This window comes from Scyliorhinus torazame, chromosome 13, assembly GCF_047496885.1.
Source record: "Scyliorhinus torazame isolate Kashiwa2021f chromosome 13, sScyTor2.1, whole genome shotgun sequence".
NCBI classification, from domain to species: Eukaryota; Metazoa; Chordata; class Chondrichthyes; order Carcharhiniformes; family Scyliorhinidae; genus Scyliorhinus; species Scyliorhinus torazame.
Window position 1 is genome coordinate 192,719,412 of NC_092719.1, and position 21,256 is coordinate 192,740,667.

Sequence of the window (21,256 nt, forward strand, 5' to 3'; positions counted from 1 at the left end):
GCAATTGTATTCAATTTTGCAACTCAAACTCAGTCTTTATAAATGTTCTATCAGTATTGTTAAGACTTTATAAAATGTCTTATTGCATTTGGTTTGGTTAACTGCAAGATAATAACATTAATGCCATTAAGGTAGGTACAATATTTTGTTCCATGTGTTGTCTTATACTAATTTCAAATTTAAATGTGAGTTTCTTATAAGTTAGAATCAAATCTTGTAGATGCCTAAAGAATTTTAAACCGCATTACCTTTCCTTGTTTTATTTCTTGTGGCTCATCTTCATATTCGTAAGTTGTGTCTGTACCAAAAGATTCCAAATCCAAATTATGTACGTGAAATTTATCTTCCTTATTAGCTGGTGCTGTGAATACTAATTCTCCAAGCATAACTGCAAAAAGTATAGGGCACACACAATTCATTTTGGACTGAAGACCAAGAAAAGGTTCTAAGAAAAATTGAAAAGCTGAAATACTGAACGCAACAGTGCCTTGCAGCCCAGACGTGGAATCTGTCAAATTGGTATTTAAAGCTTTCACCAGCTGCTGCCAGAAGCTTCAGAAGAATGAGACTGCGTGATGTGCCTTAACCCTCTGAACTCCTTTTTCAATTACTATTGGAATAACAGTCACAGTTTCTAAAGCTTCGTAGGCAAATTCATAACATAGCAATAGAAAGCTCATTAAGATCATAGCTAAAACAATTCTTGCACATGAACATTCTAGTGCTATTGGGAACCTTGTATTTTTTAATCAACCTATTTTAATATTCTTTATTACTATTACTGATTTAATTTTTTTTTCACTTGAGTAAAATTGGGCTAATTTTGATTTGATTTTCAAATGGCTGATTGGCAGAGAGCATTGGGTTCCCATGATTTTGAGGCCCAAACTATTTTTGAATTTATTAGGTAAACTCTCAATGCCAAATAGATGCCTTCGTGCATATTGACTTCAGGAATGTTAGCTGGTTGGAGTGTCAACAGAGGCCCACAGGAAAGCTTTGAAAGCAGTGATAAGTGATGTTGAGGTAGAGCAGGGTGAAGCCACGATCGGTCACCGGTGGGTTTACATTATTTTTGTAGTGCCAGGAGGAGCGCTTCTGTGCCTTCTGGCTTTCCGTCCAACCCTTCAAAAATTGATTTTTGGAACTTTTTCTGGCTGTTTCTTGCTCGGAATTCCATGTATGCATGAATATAGTTTCTGTATTGTGAGCTCTTCTCACATGCAACTTAAAATTGCAATCATAGTCAGTCTGACACCTTCAGTAGAACCTTGATTCCTCTGGGAAAGAGGACTACTGGCTTTTTGGGGTAGATGCTTTGGCATAGTGATAAGCCCCTGTAAAAGACAAAGTGAGATAACTGTGAGGGTTGCTTTTTTGGTAAGGCTATTGTCCTCACTTCTAAGCCTAACACCAAATTAATGCAATTTTTCCCCAAATAAAATTTGGCTTGGTTGACTTGTCAAGTCTATAAAATTGCTGCCAAAGTTCAAACTATTGGCACAGTTAGGTGCTGTATAGATTGTTTTCTATTAAACCCCGATAATATTATGTCCATCATACACACTTCAAAAGAGCACAAAGTAATTTTATGGTCATCTTGATTCATATGGCTAGGTCATTCCAATTGTAATGACATTTGCACTGTTATAGACCTTCAAACAAAAGGATCATAGTCACAATATTTAGAGTATTTCCAGCATAATAGTTGAGTTAGTTTAACAGACTTCAGGTGCTTGCCATGAAAATGTTACTTTGCTTTGATAAAATGGGTAAATGCCCTTTCTTCATATCAGTTAAGTTCGAAGCATTTACAAGTAAAATGAATCTTTAAAAGTTGTTATTTTGAAACTTTTATCAAGCTATTAAATTTGGGGCATTTGCTTTTGGGAATTAGATTTATTCCATGTGTTCAAAACCTGAAGTCTTGGCTTAGCTGGAAAAGCTGAAATTTTTTTGGCAATGCAAGGTAAATAAATTCCTCTGTTATATTTTTACCACATTTAAAATGGCGAAAACACAATGGTCTTTCTTAATAAATTAGTTCCACATTGTGTCACATCTGCTTTTCCAGACTACTGTGTGCTAAAGTATTATATGTAGTTAACAATTGATACAAAATGTAACATTTCTATGTGATAGCTAAGAAACCCATGTAAAGCGTATTTTAAAGAACTTTATTTACACAGGTTAAGCAAATTAAAGTTAATCATTAAATACGACACAGCTATAAACCATGATCTCATTTTGATTAATGATTCGGGCCTCTGGGTTTTCTGCTTTTCAAATTAAGTAGAGTCCGGCTGACATCTGTCTTTAACATCAAGTGCATATGAAATATGTAGTAAAATAGTGAAGTAGCTTGTTGAATTTGCAGTTGAGAGTTTTTTTATACAAACTTAAATGTGATCCACTACTTTATTGACTTGGTGCAGAATTGTTTCTCTTTCTTTTTCAGAAGTGTGTTGGAAAAATGTATCGAGCACTGCCAATTAATTTTGTTGTTATGTTTTCCAACTCGAATACTTTGGCCAATAAAATGCAGTTGATTTTCATTTTAAAGTTGTACATGTAAGAAAGGAATTACATCTGTATTGACTGCAATTGACAATCTCGCTCAGAGGACTTAAAGTCTAGAAACTAAACAAAGGCACACTGATATAGCAGGATGTATTCTTTTAACATCGGATTTAAAGCATTTTGTTGTAATATTTTAAAGGTCAAATGAATTCTGCTGTGAACTATTAACTTGATTTGCTGATTTTTCATCTGAGTCAGTAGTTTGCCGATTCAGGGCAAGTTCGGCCCTTGGGATGGCCTGACATGTTAGTGCATTATGGGGTGCAAAATGTCAGATGATGCAATGAACTGGGGCCTCCATGTTCAGGTGGTAAAATGTCAGATGATGCAATGAACTGGGGCCTCTGCATGTTCAGGTGGATGTGAAAGATCCTTTACGAAGGGGATTAGTTAGTTCTCCTGGTGTCATCAACTTGTTTCTCAGCCATCACTGTTTGTCTTATTGCAGTTGTGGGACCTTGTGTGCGAGCTGTCTGCCTAGTTTGCTTATAAAACACTGACTACACTTCAAAAGTAGTCGTTTAGCTGTGAAATGCGTTGAGATTTCCTACAGGAACTGAATGGCACTGTAAAACTGCAGTCACTTTGATTTACTCACAGATCTCCTGTAGTGTTGTGGTGCAGAACTGGGCAGGAGACTGAAAGTGGGCAAAAATACACTGAACTAATACATTTCTAAAAGCCCTTCAAGATGAAGCTTCCCGATACAGTGTTTTACTAATATTGCTCGAGGTGGATAAATACCACATGTGGAATTAAATAGATCTTTGCATGTTTTAAAAATTTTATTATTCATATATTTAATGTTTGCAGAGAAGACCAAGATACATGTTAAACTTCTGAAAAATCTGATTTGTATATTTATCAAATATTGCTGCAGCAGAAACTCAGCATGAGCAAAAGGTTCTACTTAAATATTCATATTCAGATGAAGCATTTTAGTTAAGTCTTTCCTCCAATCTTTAATAATGGTTAAGTGCTTTCAGAACAGTTACTTACTTAACATGAACAATAGTTATTGTGATTTCTGAGTATGAATTTTAAAAGGCTGAATGCTGCAACTTACTTAAAATATTTAATAAATGATGAAGTCTTGCCCTGACTTCTTCATTTCCTGTTCTTTTCTTAGCTGTACCTGTGTATGCCTTTTTTCTCTGTACTTGCCAAATGCCTTAGCAATCAGCTCGACCACACAATATATTTTGGAACCTTATTACGGAAAGGTCTTGACAGCAATGATAAGTTTAAAACTTAGATTTGCTGGAATGTATGGTAGGATGCTTAGGTTTTATTGGGTAGGGCAGCATGGTGGCGCAATGAGTAGCACTGCAGTATCACGGCGCCACGGTCACTGTCCGTGTGGAGTTTGCACATTCTCCCCGTGTTTGCGTGGGTTTCGCCCCCACAACCCAAAAATGTGCAGAATAGGTGGATTGAACATGCTAAATTGCCCCTTAATTGGAAAAAAATGAATTGGGTAGTCTAAATTTAAAAAAAAAAAAGGTTTTGTTGGGTAACAGGTTAGACAGCTTGCTTGTCATCATAATCAAAGATGACATGGGGCTGGCACAGTGGTTATCACTGCTGCCTCACAGTGCCAGGGACCCGGGTTTGATTCCGAACTTGGGTGACTGTGTGGAGTTTACACATTCTCCCGTGTCTGCGTAGGTTTCCTCCGGGTGCTCCGGTTTCCTCCTACAATCCAAAGATGTGCAGATTAGGTGGATTGGCTATGTTCAATTGCCCCTTAGTGTCCATTATTATTGAGCCATTATTTATCTATTTTTAGATATTCATAGCAGTTTGAAACCCATTGCTAAAGATAGATATAACATGTAACTGCATATTAGAAGCCAGAAGAATAAAAAGTTTGCTTTTCAGCTTTTTATAGAATTTACAGTGCAGATGAAGGCCATTAAGCCCATCGAGTCTACATCGGCCCTTGGAAAGAGCACCCTACCCAAGCCCACACTTTCACGCTATCCCAGTAACCCACCCAACCTTTTTGGGCACTAAGGGCAATTTAGCATGGCCAATCCACCTAACCTGCACATCTTTGGACTGTGGGAGGAAACTGGAGCACCCGGAGAAAACCCACGGGGAGAATGTGCAGACTCCGCACAGTCAGTGACCCAAGCCGGGAATCAAACCTGGGACCCTGGAGCTGTGAAGCAACTGTGCTAATCACTGTGCTACCATGCTTCCAGCTTTTAAAATGGTAAATAGAATTAAATAATTAAGGGAATTGCAGTTCAGACTGAGTCTGCCTGAAATCACCTATGTGGTTAATGTGTTGTTCGGACGGGACTACCTGGATGCTTTTCCATATTGTCCGTGAAATGTTGCAGATTTACTGTATAAATATTTAGAGACACAGCTTGTTCTGGAAACAGGGCATTTTTGTTACAACCAGGGGCGTTTAGCAGTCGCCATCTCTAATGCACGCTTCTGTTTCCTAATACCACATGGAGTGAATTGAGTTGCTTTAAGACAGACATCTGTTATCATGTGGATCTCCAGAGGAGGCTACGAAGGATCATATATTTGACCTCCTCAATGAAGAATGTTGCAAAAGGTACAGCTTTTATGACTGAAGTGGCATGGTTTCAAAGTTTTGACCTAATCCAGTGAGTGTGGGATCACTTAATTCTAGGAATAAAATGGGGCAGAATTCTCCTGTGCCCCCACTGGCAGGATCAATGGCGGACATGGTGGGAGAATTCGACGGAAGGTGCAAAAATCAGTTTCATGCCAGCGCAAATTTATAGTGGTATCTTATGGTGCCTGCCATGGCAGATTGGTAATAATGCTGGAGGTCAGCGTGCAAACCAATTTGCATACTGCTAACAGGATGCAAATAAAGGCTCGACCGAAATGTTCCCCATCCTCCCCCACATCCAATTCTCCATTATGCAGGAAAACACGCCGCTTCAGAATACGTCTGGGCCAACGTGGCATGCAATAGTCGAGACTTACCTTTACGGCCTTGCTCAGATCATGGTATTCAAGGAGCTGATGATGCTGGGGGCCTGCAGCTACTGGACCCTGGAGGAATATGCACATCGCATGGTGGGTGGATCTATGACACTACCGCAAAGCAACCCTTGGAAGGAGGGAGTCTCCATGCACAGCTTCGGCTTCGCAGAATTCTTGGATCTGAGTTGGAACTTCAGGATCTTCATCATGTGCTTGCAGAATCTTCCATAGTTTTTGCAGACTTCTCATCACCGTATCAGCCTGTTCCTGCCTCACAGAACTAATTTCTTCCTCTCTTGACTCCATTCTCTTTACCTTATCCAGTCTCTTCCCACCTACATTCATGATTCCTTTGTTGGCTTACATCTTTTCAACAATTTCCAGTTCCCTGGCTCTAACTGACTCCTCTACACTGTGGTTGTTCAATCCCTCTACACCACCATCCCCCGCCAGGATGGTCTGAGGGCTCTCCACTTCTTCCTTGAGCAGAGGCCTCGTCAATTCTAATCCATCACTACTCTCCTCCACCTAACTGAACTTATTCTGTCACTCAACAATTTTTGCTATAACTTGTCTCACTTTCTGCAAATAACAAGTGTGGCTATGGGTACCCACATGGGCCCCAATTATGCCGTCCTTTTTCTGGGGTAAGTGGAACATTCCTTTTCCTACTTGGGTCCCCTCCCACAATCATTTTTCCATGACATCGATGACTGTATCAGTACCACTCTATGCTCCAGTCTGGAACTGGAATTTTTAAATCAACTTTACTTCCAATTACCACCCTTCTCTTACCTTGACATGGTCCATCTCCAGCACTTCCTTTCCTACCTCAACCTCTCTGTCTCCATTTCTGGTAATAGACTGACTACCACTATTCATTACAAGCTCACAGACTTTCACAGCCACCTCAATTACAGCTCTCAGACACCACTTCCTGTAAGGACTTCATCTCATTCTCCAAGTTTCTTTGCCTCCGTCACATCTGACCCAATAATGCTACCTTCTAAAACGGTGCTTCTGACATGTCTTTTTTTCTGAACCAAGGTTCCCCTGTGATTGACAATTAAGCCTAACCCATCTCTCTCACCCCTTCCACGCCCTCCCAAGTTAGGGTCCTTGTCTTCACGTTTTGCCCCGCATTCAAAAGATCATCCTTCACCATTTCCGCCAACTCCAGTGTGATGCCACCACCAAACACACCTTCCCCTCATCCCCTATCAGCATTCTGCAGGGACCACTCCGTCTGTGACGTCCACTTCTCCATCACCTCCAATTCTTCATCCCCTTCCCATGCAATCACATTACCTTCTCTCTCATCCCCCAAACACTCCTTTAAAGTGAAGCAGCATTTCACTTGCACCTCCTTCAATTTGATCTACAGTATTCACTGCTCCCAATGCGGTCTCCTCTACATTGGGAGACTAAACACAGACTGGGAGACCACTTGCTGGAACACCTTTGCTCAGTCCGCAAGTATGACCTTGACCTTCCCATCACTTGGCATTTTAACTCACCATGTTTTTATTGATTTTTTTGTGGTATACAAAACAAGGATAAGTATGGACGAACAGTAGGAGACAGAGGTTAAAGAAAAATATTTACTCACCAGTCGGTTTCAATTATTTACATGCATACATACATCTTTGTTCTTTTTCCAGCATTATTTACAGTGGTGGTTGTGATTTCCTGTTTTTCGTTCCCGGTCACTACTTGTCTTGCCTTCTTCCTTTATCCGTGCTTGTGCCCTGTTGTGTTGGTGTGATACTGTTTCTCATGCTTCTTTTGTTGGGCATAGTTGGGCTCCATGTCTCCTGTCCCCCTTATCCCCCCTCTCCCCCATTCTTGCTTTGTCGTGGCTGCCCTCTCCTGTATTTTAGTTTCTTAGTTGTTGGCTACAAACAAGTCTTCGAACAACTGAGTGAGTGGCTCTGACTTTTTTTGGAAGCCCTCTTCCGACCCTCGGATGGCGAATTTAATTTTCTCCAGTTGGAGAAATTCCGATTGGTCGGACAGCCAGTCTGCAGCTTTGGGTGGTACTGCTGACAGACAGCCGAGCAGGATCCTCCGTCGAGTGATTAAGGAGGCAAAGGTAAGTGCATCGGCCCTCCTCCCCATGAATAGGTCTGGCTGTACAGAGACCCCGAAGTCAGCCACTCTTGGCCATGGTTAACTCACCATCTTGCTATCATTCCTCACATGTCCGCCCTTGGCCTGTTGCAGTATTTCAGTGAAGCCCAACCAATTAAGCACTTTACAGCCTTCTGAACTTGATATTGAATTCAGCAACTTCCTCCATCTTGACCTTTTTTTAATGTCCCAGAACCCCCCCTTCCCCCCCTTTCACAGAGAGCTGACCCTTGTTCTGCTTTAACATATTCTGCTCCCCTACGTTTACGCCACTTTCGGCACCTCAGTCTTTAATATTACCATTCTGACTCCCTTTGTCTTGTGCCCATGATATCTATGTCAAATCTCTTCCAGCTCCTACGTATCCCTGACCTATTTTGCTCAACCTTCTCCGCCTCTCGAACAGCATAAAATCCTATCATGTTTAGCACTCTCTAGCTCTGAAGAAGAGTCACACGGACTCAAAATATTAACTTTGTTCTCTCTCTACAGATGCTGCCTGACTTGCTGAGCCTTTCCAACATGTTCTGTTTGTATTTCAGATTTCCAGCATCTGTAGTATTTTGTTTTTATTACACACATTCTAGTTTTTTTACATATTACATAATGCTGAGAGGATATTTTCTTATTGCGAATTTGATTATCTTTAAAAAAGATAATCTTATTTAAGGAAGCAGAGTGCGAAGAAAGGAGCACAACAGATCGCCTGGGATAATCATGCTATGGAGCGTCTACCGACTGCAGCCAATTAAATATTCCTCTGACTTTGCCAACTGTCCTAATTGCGTGTGTGAGTCAGGAGAAAGCATAGGGAGTGAAGGATACAGGATTAAGGGGGTAGTTGAAAGTAGAGGATGTTGTACAAACTTCCAAAATGTCTGGTAAGGCCAGAGACATCTGCAGAAGCTCAAAGTTTTTTGATCTGGCTCCTGTCTGGATTTGGCCAGTGTTTAGGAGGGAAAGCAAGCGACGAGAGACCCCAGGGACAGCTTGCAGTACATGATTGGAGGAGAGAGGCCGTCAGATCTTGTGAAAGCAGGGTGGGGGTTTGTTAGTCATTGCAGCTTGGTTGGGGATGCAGTGGGGGACAGCAGCTTTTGAGGTAGGGAGGAATAGTATCATAGGGCTGGAGCGTGAGAGAAGCCAGCAGGGTTGTAGGGTCTGGGTAGTGAGGTAGGAGAGAATTGATCAGGTGAAGGCAACGGAGAGGCTGTGGTTGGCAGGGTAAGACTGAAGGCTCCCTAAAGAGTTTGGAGGGACCAATCCTGCTCCTCTGATCCAGCAGAAATGCTGCAAACTATAGTTAATTTATGGAGCCAGCGCTTCCTAGAATAATTTCACTAAAGGGTTCATCGATTCCTAGGAGACCCACACAACCATGGTGAATTTTAAATCTGACTCCCAGTTAAGCTCTGGGAGCCCAGTTTAAATATATTAATGAAGGGACAGTCTTGACACTAGAATATCCATTTGCACACCGTTTTGAGGATGCATTCCTATATTTCCAATTCTGCCCGTCCCCTCTGTTATCAGGTTAACATAGAAGCCATGATTATTTCTACAAGCAGTTATTCCACTGTTATTTGTTATATGTATAATGATTTGGATGAGAATGTAGGAGGCATGGTTAGTAAGTTTCCAGATGACACCAAGATTGGTGGCATAGTGGATAGTGAAGAAGGTTATATAAGATTGCAACAGGATCTTGACCAATTAGGCCAGTGGGCCGATGAATGGCAGATGGAGTTTAATTTGGATAAATGTGAGGTGATACATTTTGGTAGATCAAATCAGGACCTACTCAGTTAATGGTAGGAAGTTGGGGAGAGTTACAGAACAAAGCGATCTAGTGGTACAGGTTCATAGCACCTTGAAGGTGGAGTCGCAGGTGGACAGGGTGGTGAAGAACGCATTCAGCATGCAAGGTTTTATTGGTCAGAATTTTGAATACATGAGTAGGGACATTTTTTTGAAGTTGTACAAGACATTGGTAAGACCACACATGGGATACTGTGTTCAGTTCTGGTCACCCTATTATAGCAAGGATATTGTTAAACTGGAAAGAGTGCAGAAAATGCTACCAGGAATTGATGGTCTGAGTTATAAGGAGAGGTTGGATAGGCTGGGACTTTTTTCTCTGGAGCATAGAAGGCTTAGGGGTGAACTTATAGAGGTCTATAAAATAAAGAGGAGCATTGATAAGGTAGATCGTCAACATCTTTTCCCAAAGGTAGAGGAGTCTAGAACTAGAAGGCATAGGTTTAAGGTGAGAGGGAAGAGATACAAAAGAGACCAGAGAGGAAAGTTTTTCACACACAGGGTGGTGAGCATCTGGAACGAGCTGCCATAGGCAGTGGTAGAGGCGGGTACAATTTTTTCCTTTAAAAATCAGTTAGTTACATGGGCAGGGTGGGTATAGAGGGTTTTGGGCCAAATGCGGGCAAGTGGGACTAGCTTAGTGATGGAAATTGAGCGGCATGGACAAGCTGGACCGAAGGGCCTGTTTCCATGCTGTAAACATCCATAACTCTATTAATGAGATTCCCCATGGGTGTCGCTCTATGCCGATGAGCTCTTGCTGTATATTTCGGATCCGTTGGAGAAGGATTATGGGTCTGTTGGGAAGGTTTGGATGGTTCTCGGGATACAAGCTGAATGTAGGGAAAAGCGAGGTATTCCCGGTGAATGAGCTGGCACAGCGGGCTAATTTTGGGGGATGCCATTTACGGTAGTGAGGGATAGGTTTAGGTACTTGGGGACTCAGGTAGTGAGGGAATGGACGGGGCTCCATAAGTGGAACTTAACGAAGCTGGTAGAGGAGGCCAGGGGAGGATCTTAAGAGGTGGGACAACACTGCACTTAACGTTGGCGGGGTGGGTCCAAGTGGTGAAAATGAATATTCTGTCGAGGTTCTTGATTATCTTTCAGGCGCTCTCGATCTTTATACCAAAGGCCTTTTTTTTTTGGAAAGTGGACACAATCATCTCTGACTTTGTATGGGCGGGGAAGGACCCTGCTACAGAGGCAGAGGCAGCAGGGGGGGTTGGCGTTGCCAAACTTGCTTCATTATTATTGGGCGGCGAATGTGGACTAGGTGCGGTGCTGATGGGAAGGAGAAGGGGTAGAATGGGTTAGGATGGAGGAGCAATCTTGTAAGGGGTCTAGTTTGAGGGCTATGGTGTTGGCAGCATTGCCAATGGCTCCGAGTAGGTATTCAGGGAGCCCAGTGGTGCAGTCCACGGTGAAGATATGGAATCAGCTGAGGAGGCATTTTAGGGTGGAAGGGATGTCGGTGCTAACGCTGCTGTGCGAGAATCATGGATTTGAGCTGGGGGGGGGGGATGGGATGAATAGTGTATACAGGAGGTGGAGGGAAGTGGGGCTGGTCAAGGGGAGGGATTTGTATTTGGAGGAAGGGTTCGCCAGTCTGGAGGAGCTAAGGGAGGGGGTAGAGCTGCCGAGGGTAGTGAGTTCAGGTATCTACAGGTTAGGGACTTTGCACGAAAGTTCTGGAAGGGGTTCCCTAGATTGCCGGGATACACCCAGCTGGAGCGACTGCTGCTTCCGGATGTGGAAGGGGAGGGAAGAATTGGGGATATATATAACTGGCCAGGGGAGCAGGGAGGCGGGCGGGTGGTGAAGATCAAGGAGAAATGGGAAGCGGAGTTGGGAATGGAGATCAATTGGGGAGTATGGAGTGAGGCACTGCGAAGGGTAAACGGGACCTCCTCTTGTGCAAGGATGAGCCTGATACAATTTAAGGTGGTGCACAGGGTGCATATGACTCGGGCGAGAATGAGTGGGTTCTTTCAGGGGGTAGCAGATGAGTGTGAGAGGTGTGGGCGGGGGCCAGCGAATCATGCGCACATGTTTTGGGGTTGTGAAAAATTGGGAACATTCTGGGCGGGAGTGTTCGCGGTCTTAGCCAGGATAGTGGAGGAGGGAGTGGACCTGGACCCTATGGTGGCGATATTTGGGGTTTCAGAGAAGCCGGAGCTCATGGAGAGGAAGAAGGCCGATGTCTTGGCCTTCCACCTCTCTGATTGCATGGCAACAAATTTTGCTGGAGTGGCAGTCGGCATCGCCACCGGGGGTAGCAGCATGGTTTTGTGACTTGTATGACTTCCTGCGGTTAGAGAAGATAAAGTATGAGTTAAGGGGCTCAGCAGGGGAGTTTGAGAAAAGGTGGGGGATGTTTGTGACCATGTTTGAGGAGCTGTTCGTAGCAGGGGGGTGGAGGGGTGGGTGATGGGGAGGGGATGGGTGAAAAAGGAGAAAAAGCTGTAAAAACTGTTTAGTTGATTGTTGGGAAGAATGTTTCCCGGGGTGTTTATTTGCTGTAACCTACTTTGATACAAGTTTGAATAAAATGCGTTTTTTTTAAAAAAGGAGATTCCCCACACTGACATAAAAACCAGTTCTACATCAGTGTAACCCAGGGGTATAACTTTGCTGTGATATGAACTGGACATCATGCTGTCTGCACGCACCATTACATCTGCTTTTCCAATGTGACCAAACGGACGTTGGTGCCAACATCGCTTCCATTTTCCCTGGCTAGATACTCCTCGAACCTGGTGATCGTATCCATTTTAAGGCTATGGAGACAATTCAAGCAGCATTTTAAGCTTGGAGCCGTGTCGAAGATGGCCCTATCTGTGCCAATCATATATTTGTACAGTCGAGATTGGACGCTACGTTCAGGGTGTGGGAAGGGAAGGGACAGAAGAGATTCGGGAATTTATTTAAAGTGGGATGGTTTGCCTGCTTAGAGGAGTTGTTGCCAAAGTTTGGGCTGGACGTAGGTGGACTCGTTCAGGTACCTCCGGATTAGGAATTTTGTGCGGGTGGCCTTCCCAATGTTTCCTGAGGCTTGGCGGGTGTTTCTATTGGAAAGGACACTTTAATTGGCAGTGTCAGAAGAGGTAGCACGTCCGGTATTATTGGGCGAATTGTGTCTGAAGACTTGAACCTGGCGGATGGAGTGAAGGCGAAGTAGGAGATGGCGCTGGGGCCTATAGTGGATGATTGGGTGTGGGGTGAGGCCCTGTACAGGGTGAACTCCGCATCTTATGCGCGGCTTGGTCTACACCAACTTAAGGTGGTGCACAGGGCACACCTGCCCAAAACTAGGTGGAGTAGTTTTTTTCTGGAGGTAGAAGACTGGTGTGACCAGTGTTCTAGGTGGGCGGCCAATCACACACTATGCTCTGGTCTTGCACCAAACTGGTAAGCTTTTGGGTCTCCTTCTTCAACAGCATGTCGGCAAGTCTGAATATCAATCTAGAGCCTTGCCTTATGGTGACGATTTTTGGGGTGTCGGTCTCGTCGGGGCTGCAGATGGGAGTGAAGGCGGATGTCCTTGCCTTTGCGTCTTTGATTGCCCAGAGGCAAGTTCTGTTGGGGTGGACATTTTCGTCTCTGCCCAATGCCTCGGTATGGTTGGGTGACCTAATGGAATTCTTTACCTGGAGAAGGTCAAGTACACTATTAGAGGGTTGGTTGAAAGGTTCTACCGGAGGTGGCAGCCATTCATTACCTACTTTATAGAAGTAGCCACCGTTAGTTGCTTTTGGGGGAGGGGGGGGGGGCGTTTCTTTATCTTGGTGGATGGGGTGGACGCGATTGGTCGGGGTCTTTGTTATGTTGGTTTTTGTGTATCATCTGCTGTGGTCATATGGGTTTTGTTGTAACATTTATTGAAAAATCTATAGTAGAAATATATATTTAAAAACTTTGTGAAGATTTGTCCAACTCAAGCTGCTGATAAGCATTGCTTATGTCTAGCTTCATACGAGATTGGCCTCTGACTATCTTTGCATACAAATCTTCTATCTTTGGAATGGGGTGTTTGCCTGGCTTGGCAGTCTAATTCACTCAATTTGTAGTCCCCACAGATGTGGGTGGTCTTGTCTGCTTTTATCACAGGACTGTGGGGGCTGCCCATTCTGCAAATTGAACTGGTTGGATGATTCCCAGTTTTCCTAACTTTTTTAATTCTGTCTCCACCATTTCTAACCAGGCATAGGGTACGGGTCTGGCTCTGAAAAATTATGAGGCTGCCCCTGGATCTGCCTGAGGCACTTAATTTTCCCTAGCTTTTTGCAAAATACATCTTCATACTTCTTTATTAATTCTAGAAGGTCTCCTTCTTTTATTTGAAAAATTTCTGTCCACTTTAATTTTGTTTCTTTGAGCTAGTCGCGGCCCAGTAGGCTTGGTCCTCTGCCTGTAGTGGGAATTTGGCAGATTGTTGCTGATATCTCACTGGTACGGTGGTAGTATCCATGATCTTGATGGTTTTTCTTGTATAGGTTGCCCATTTTGCTGATGTATTCTTTTAACTGAAAGACTGAACCCCTTCTCTCAAGTACCTATTACGGTAGCAAATGCTCCCATGCCTACTTCCATCTCTATAGATTTACCATTAACTAAAAGCACCACTGTAATGGGGGCTACTTTGCCCATTTTCACGTGTTCAGTGAATGAACACTCAAATCATTTGTAGGTAAATATTCTACATTTTGTACTTGAGATATGCACTGTGTCATGGGAGTGTCCCTTTAAGAAATGTTTTTTTCTTATCACATGGCTTCAATGATGTCATTGTGTGGGTTGAGCTGGGCTGTGGCTCTGAGTTTTTACTTTCATTTTTGAGTTCGGAGCTGGCTGTGGCTCTTTTGAGTTTTACTTTCGCTTTGAGCTTGATCTGGTTTTGTATTGCACAGGTTGGAAAGAAGTGCCTCTTTATCTTCAGTTTAAAAGCTGCTTCCAGATTTCTTGATATCTTAAAAATTATAACTGTTTTCTGGAAGGAATTCAAACCTGCTGTTTTGGAAAGGAAATAGGTGTATCCATACCAAGTCTTAAAGATAGTAGGAGGGCCGTGTGGTGGGCCACACCTTTGAAAAGGGGTTTCAAATTTGTAGAATAAAGCTTGTTTTTGATTAAAAGTGCTTAAGGCCACTGTTGAATAACACCTGGTAGGCAGGCCCTTGTGCCCATCGTAATCAAAATCAATAAACAGCTGTAGGTCAGGTGAACTCCATGATATACTTTGGAGTTTTCAAAACCCTGGCCCATAACAATTACCTTCAGCGCTGCGCAGACTTGGCTTGCTCTTACACCTGTGCCTAAAGTGCACCTTCATGTAGCATGAATAGCATCCTGCTTCCTTAAATCTGCAAGCTTCTGGGAAGTGATTTACCCCGCATCGGTAGCACTTTGCTTCGGCCCGTGGTATTGTATTAACTCTCCTAAATCTTCTAACTCTGCTTGCTGTTATATTTGTTTCCCGTTTAAAACTAACATCTTCACCACTGCTGACTGCAGCTTCCCACCCTAACTGATGAACCGCGCAAAGATTTTGGTACTATGAAGCTCCTTTGTGCTCTGCTCAGCACTCTCCATCGCTAGTGCTATCCCCAGTGCCTTTCAACAATTGATTTCTGTCTCCACAAACAGCTTTCTCTGGATGGCCTCAGTATTGACTCCACAAACTAAGTGGTCTCTCAGCATATCGTTCACAGTACTCCAAAGTCACTGTGATCTGCGATTTGCTGTTGCATTGTAATGTAGGTTGCAATAGTCTCTCCTGGGGCTCTCCCTATGTAATTAAACTTAAAAAGCTGCAGGATGACTGAGGGCTTTGGATGATAGTGCGCCTTCACCAAATCCACAATCCCCAGGAATGAACTAGGAAAATCGGGTGTATTTGGGGGCGTAAGGCTGCAGAACATTATAGACTGTAGGCCTAGGTTCCACACCGGCTTAATAGGATTGCATTCTTATTTACCTCTTTCTTTATTCCATTGCTCATAAAATAATAACATAAACATTCTATATATTGTGTCCAGTCCTCAATGGAGGCATCAAAAGGATCTAATTGACTGAATGGAGGCATTTTTCCTGCAGTGCATTTCGACCTCATTGGATTCTGTTAGCCTTGGGACCGCAAAGCCTCTGCTTTATCCTCATCGCCAATGTAATAACTTTGGTTCAACAGCTAGGCATGAAACAATTAACGTTTCTTTACAACATACTATCTTAGAGTCTTGCAGCTTTGTGGTTGCCAGTCAGCGTCCAGAATTTATCTGAGGCAAAAGCCCATGCTTGTTAGGGTGAACTCCCACCCTGGTCTCCTGATTGTTTTTTTCCCCGGTCATATGACCCTATTGGCCAATGGCCCCTTAAAGGCCAAACACCACAATCCCCAAATCTATTTTATGGAAAAATAATCATATTTTAAAAAAAAATTTGATGGAATAATAACAAGTAATGCAGAAAGATTGCAACTTTGAAATCACCATTACATATGTGCCTTTTTATATGTTCTGTTTGTGTATGTTCTGTTTCTTGATTATTCGTTTTTACTGATTAACATTGACTGTCATTGTGTTGTGTGTAGTTAGTGATGATGACAGGGATATAGAAGGAGAAAACATAATGATATAATTTCTGCAAGCTTATCAAGCTGTTTTTTCTTGTATCTCTTTGCCATGAACCATTCCAGCAATGGTAGTAGCTTGTCTATAATCAAGCTTTCAGTAATACAGTTTGGAAATGTGCGTAGAAATAACCTAGGGTGAATTTCTGTTTCCCTGTGGCAAATTGCTTGGTTTGACTTAAGTAAAATGTCAGATTTGGATCTACAATTATATAGTGCCTTATGTTTTTCAGAATCGTCCCAATGTGCTTTAGATACAAGGAATTAGTTCAGAGTAGATTAATTGTTCTGCAAACAAACATAACATAAATATTGCACAAAAAGAATAATGAGATGCACAACTTTTGGTGATTAAAGGAAAAATGTTGGTCAAGATATGAGAATACTATTTTTATCATACTTTACAGATAACTCCAGTAAGAAAACTTGATGATTTAATCGACAATGGTCTTCCATCTCTGGGGTCTGAATTCATATCCACATTGAAAATCTTCTATGTGCTGGTTATAAATGTGAAATGAGCTTGGCAGATTGATCCAATTCTGTGCGAACATGGTCCTAAAGCAGAAAACTGTCCCTATTTCAGCACTAATTGGCAAACGGGCCACAGGCTTGTGAGGAAAATATGTCATACAGGTGCGATAGGGGTCTGTTGTTCTGAGGTTAGGGCTGAGACACATCATCGGAGGGAGTAGAAAGATGCTTTGTTCTATATCTGGCTGTATAATATGTAACTTAGGAATGCTTTATACTGACACTGGGTCACTGAAATGGAAAGATTTACAGCCATTATATTGGAGTATGCACCCCAATTATGCGCTATGACAGATGGGTTTTCTATAAATCCATCTACCAGCACTAACATCCCACATATTCAAATGCAAAAGAAAATGTTGCAAGAAAAGGAAGAAAGTAAAAAGGCTTCCTTGGGCTAGAAACTATGGATTTCCTTTCCATTGAATTCAGAAGAATATGTGGTTTGATGGCTACTGCTCCTCAAAATCTTAAGTATATTCATTCAAAATATGTTGAGGCTGGGATTGTTCAGGAGTCCCATGAAATACTTCTTGACATAGCACTAGGTCTCATGTACATTCTCCAACAAAATAATTTCACACAAAGGTAATATGTAGTTTGAAATATTAATGTCTCTGCCATACATTTTATTTATTAAGCAAAATAAAAATGCCTGAAGAAAGGTGAGGGTGAATCTTCCATCTTAGAGAAGACAAGAATCTGTTACGTGGTCAAAATACATTTTAAGTAAGCTTTTTGAACATATGTAATGCTTTTACAGCTAAATAAAGATATTAGCAGTTTCACACGTAAACAAGCATATGTAAAGTCAACGTTTTTTTCTACATTTTGCAGACAAACAAAAGATTACCTTTAGCATGGCCTTTAAATTTGTTCTACTTCGATGCAGTATTTTAAAAAGATAAGCTTAATAAAAATAACAATTATTATGAATTGAAATCTGAGCAACATAAATTTGTACATGATCTTACGGAAAGTTACTGCTGATTTAGATTGTTTCGGAAGAATCTTTATTTGAGTTCTGAGTTATAACTGTTTAAGTATAGCATTTATAGGAATGATTTGTCTAAAAGTTTATAAAAGCACAGAGTAAGAATGTGTAGGATAGGAAGAAGGAACCTAAATATACTGTCCTTTCTTTCAGAGAATACTCATCTGCAAGAAGCTGACATTTTAATTTTGATATTTGCTCATACATCTTCTATACAAAATCCTTTAAATGTGATTTTCTTTTAAAGCAAGCATATTATATAACATTATCATATACATATTGACCCCCCCCTCCCCTGAACGTTCCACTTTATATGTATATGTAAGCGGATCTCTGTCTTCACTACAGCCCATAATCATTTTCTTCTTAAGTGAAAGTGTATATCAAGGTCACTTTTGCAACCCGAGTCTTGATGGCTTATCAAATTACAGTGAGAACAGTATAGTATGTGTTTAATTGGCTTATTTTGTGTGCTTTCCTATGGCTATCAATGTTGGCATGCCCCATCTATTGAGTTCCTTTATTGTGATCTATTTTATGGTTGTGTTAAAAAGTGTAACCAATACTGTTTCCTTTTTGAAATAAATTTAGAGTACCCAATTATTTTTTCCCAATTAAGGGGCAATTTAGTGTTGCCAATTCACCTACCCTGCACATCTTTGGGCAGTGGGGGTGAGACCCATGCAGACACGGGGAGAATGTGCAAACTCCACACGGACAGTGATCCAGGGCCGGGATTGAACCTGGGTCCTCAGTGCCATGAGGCAGTAGTGCTAACCACTGTGCCACCGTGCCGCCTTCAAATACTGTTTCTTAAAATGCCTTGTATTGCTGTGGTCCAACTGCCATTCAAAGGGTGTCTTTTTCTGAAGCCAAATGTTTCCTTTGATTTCCCCTGCTTAAATATATTCGCCAAATTTAAAAAAGTTACTTGATATTAAGAAAATATTTTTGGTGATATTCAAGTCAAATCAAGGAGTTGGGTGTTAAATGGCTGATTGTGTGGTACTTTTAATGGGCAGCATGGTAGCACAGTGGTTAGCACTGTTGCTTCACAGCGCCAGGACCCCAGGTTAGATTCCCGGCTTGGGTCATTGTCCGTGCAGAGTCTGCATGTTCTCCCTGTGTCTGCGTGGGTTTCCTCCGGGCACTCCGGTTTCCTCCCACAAGTCCCGATAGGCATGCTGTTAGGTGAATTGGACATTCTGAATTCTCCCTCTGTGTACCCGAACAGTCGCTGGAATGTGGCGACTAGGGGCTTTTCACATTAACTTCATTGCAATGTTAATGTAAGCCTACTTGTGACAATAAAGATTATTTACTTGCCTTAGCCCATAATGGCTTTTATAGACAACTTTTGTTTAAAAGAAAATCTGACGGGAGGGAAGAACAGTATGACACTTTTTTTTGTTTACGTGGCTTAGGTTGGTGGGATGTACAATTATTTCATACGTTACTTCAAAAGCCATTGTTAGTTTGTTACATAGATTATAATTAGTAATTGCTGAGACTTTCTGGTTTGCTATCAGTTGGTGACATCGGTATTCCAAACAGTCCAGGGACTCCTTAGGTTTCAACAATTGGTATACGATCCTGTTCACCAAAAGCAAAATTTCGAAGATGAGGGAAGCAGACATAGATATACGTATATATATTTAAAGGGCCCCTCAGCTTATTTTTCTCAAGCCGTAGATATGTCAAATGGTTTGGGTTTGCAAAATCCGCTGTTGGACACATCAGAGTAAAATTAAGTGCTGTGAAGAAAATAAAAACATTATTAGTAACCCAAAAAATGTATTACAAATATTAAAGTTGATAAATGTGTTCCTTTTTTCATTAAAAGTGAAAAATTGAAAGATATTTCATTATTATAATCTGGACTACAGTGGATAAGCTACTCAGTGATTTCAGTGTGGCTGAATGGATCAGATTCTACGCTTCCATGTATACTTGAAGTACAGAACTATTGGATTTGTTCAATTAGTAGCTGACCAGGAAGATAGTAAATTTGATCCAATGTCTGTGATGAATTAGCTGATGTATTTGCTAGCGTGTTGTAATTTTCCCCAGTTTCCCTCGGTTAGTTATTTATCTGGTTTCCATCCCTACCGCAGTATCAAAATGACTCAAAGTTTAAAAAACGTTCCATGTGATTGTGACAAAGGCAAACTAACCCTCCTTGACTTTCTCATCCCGTCGTTGCCTTTGACATGGTTGGGCACACCATCCTCCAATGCCTTTCCACTTCACTCCAGCTGTATGGGACAGTACTCGCCTGGATCCATTCTTATCTATCCAATCATAGCCAGTGAATCACCTGCAATGGCTTCTGTTCCTACTCCTGCGATTTTACCTCTGCTGTCCCCAAGGACCTATCATTGGCTACTTCCAATTTCTCATCTACCTTGTTGTACTCAATGAGATAATCACCAAAAACAGCACACAGTTTCCACATGGCCTAATTGCACTACTTACAGTCTCTGAGATGAGATTCCTACCATTTATCATCACCATTGCTGAGACTACCTACTTTCGCCTCTGAAACATCACCCCTGCTCCAGTTCATCTGTTGCTGAAACGTTCATATGATTCTGTTACTTCTAGACATGATTACTACACTCCCTCCTAGCTGACCTTCCATGTTCTGCCCTCCATAAACTTAAGGTCATGTCAGACTCTGCTGCCATGGCCTTGCTCGCACCAAGTTCTGTTCACCTCCTATGCTTGTTGATTTACATTGGCTTCCGGTTAATCCTGCTTCAATTCAAAAATTACAGCCTTGTTTTCAAATTTCTTCACAGCCTAATTCCTCCTAATATTCTTCCAGCTCCACAAACCTCCGAGATATCTGTGCTCCACCAATTCTGGTTTCTTGACCATCCCCAATTTTAATCACTACCGTTTGCAACCGTAACTTTAGCTGCAAAAGCTCTAAACACTGAAATTCCCTACCTAACACTTCCCCACTGACCTTCCTCACTTTCTTTAGGGGGCTGCTTAAAAACGACCTCTTTGACCAAGCCTTTGATCATCTACCGTAATATTTTGTTTTGTATCTTGATGACAAATCTTGTGTTATGACACTCTTGTGAAGCATCTAGGGCTGTTTTAATAAGTTTACCTTGCATTTATGTAGCATGTTTATGTTGTTGACCTAAAATGGGAACAATCAGTTAGGAATTTGGAAATAAATTGCTGTTCCTTCATCATCGTTGGGTCAACATTTTGGAGCTCTCCATCTTAACAGCACAGTGTCAGTACCTACATATCACTGTCTGTGGTAGTTAAAGAAGGTGACGACATTTTCTCAAGGGCACATAGGAATGAGCAATAGATACTGGTCAAACCTCGCACAAACAAATAAAAAAAATCAGCTTGGCTATCTGCAACCTTGGCTAGAAATGTCCTTGAATGACTTGGGTTTGGCTTTGATATCTTTGCATGATGTAACAGTCTGCTGATGTTCACTGTCAAGGTTTGCAGATGAATAATAAGTTGCAAATGAATGAATACAAGTAAATTGTGGGCTGATTCTCTAAACACAGCCTTCACAGTTTGCTTTTCTTGCCATTCTCAGCATAGGTGTGTCAAAAGTA

The 21,256-nt window shown here is 41.9% G+C and overlaps 3 protein-coding genes across 6 annotated transcripts in view; 1 reads left to right on the forward strand and 2 right to left on the reverse strand.

Annotated features, from left to right (window-relative positions):
• Nucleotides 1-513, reverse strand: part of ogna (osteoglycin, paralog a) — a 35,671-nt gene extending 35,158 nt beyond the window's left edge. Inside the window, exon 1 of the mRNA XM_072472647.1 lies at nt 249-513. Within this exon, the coding sequence (XP_072328748.1) occupies nt 249-419 (171 nt within the window). The 5' untranslated portion in view covers nt 420-513. The remainder of the gene's footprint in view (nt 1-248) is intronic.
• cenpp (centromere protein P) overlaps nt 1-21,256 on the forward strand; it is a 452,755-nt gene that overhangs the window by 178,639 nt on the left and 252,860 nt on the right. The gene's annotated exons all lie outside the window — the stretch shown is intronic.
• omd (osteomodulin) overlaps nt 17,263-21,256 on the reverse strand; it is a 45,752-nt gene continuing 41,758 nt past the window's right edge. Inside the window, exon 3 of the mRNA XM_072472642.1 lies at nt 17,263-19,414. Coding sequence (XP_072328743.1) covers nt 19,227-19,414 — 188 coding nt within the window. The 3' untranslated portion in view covers nt 17,263-19,226. The remainder of the gene's footprint in view (nt 19,415-21,256) is intronic.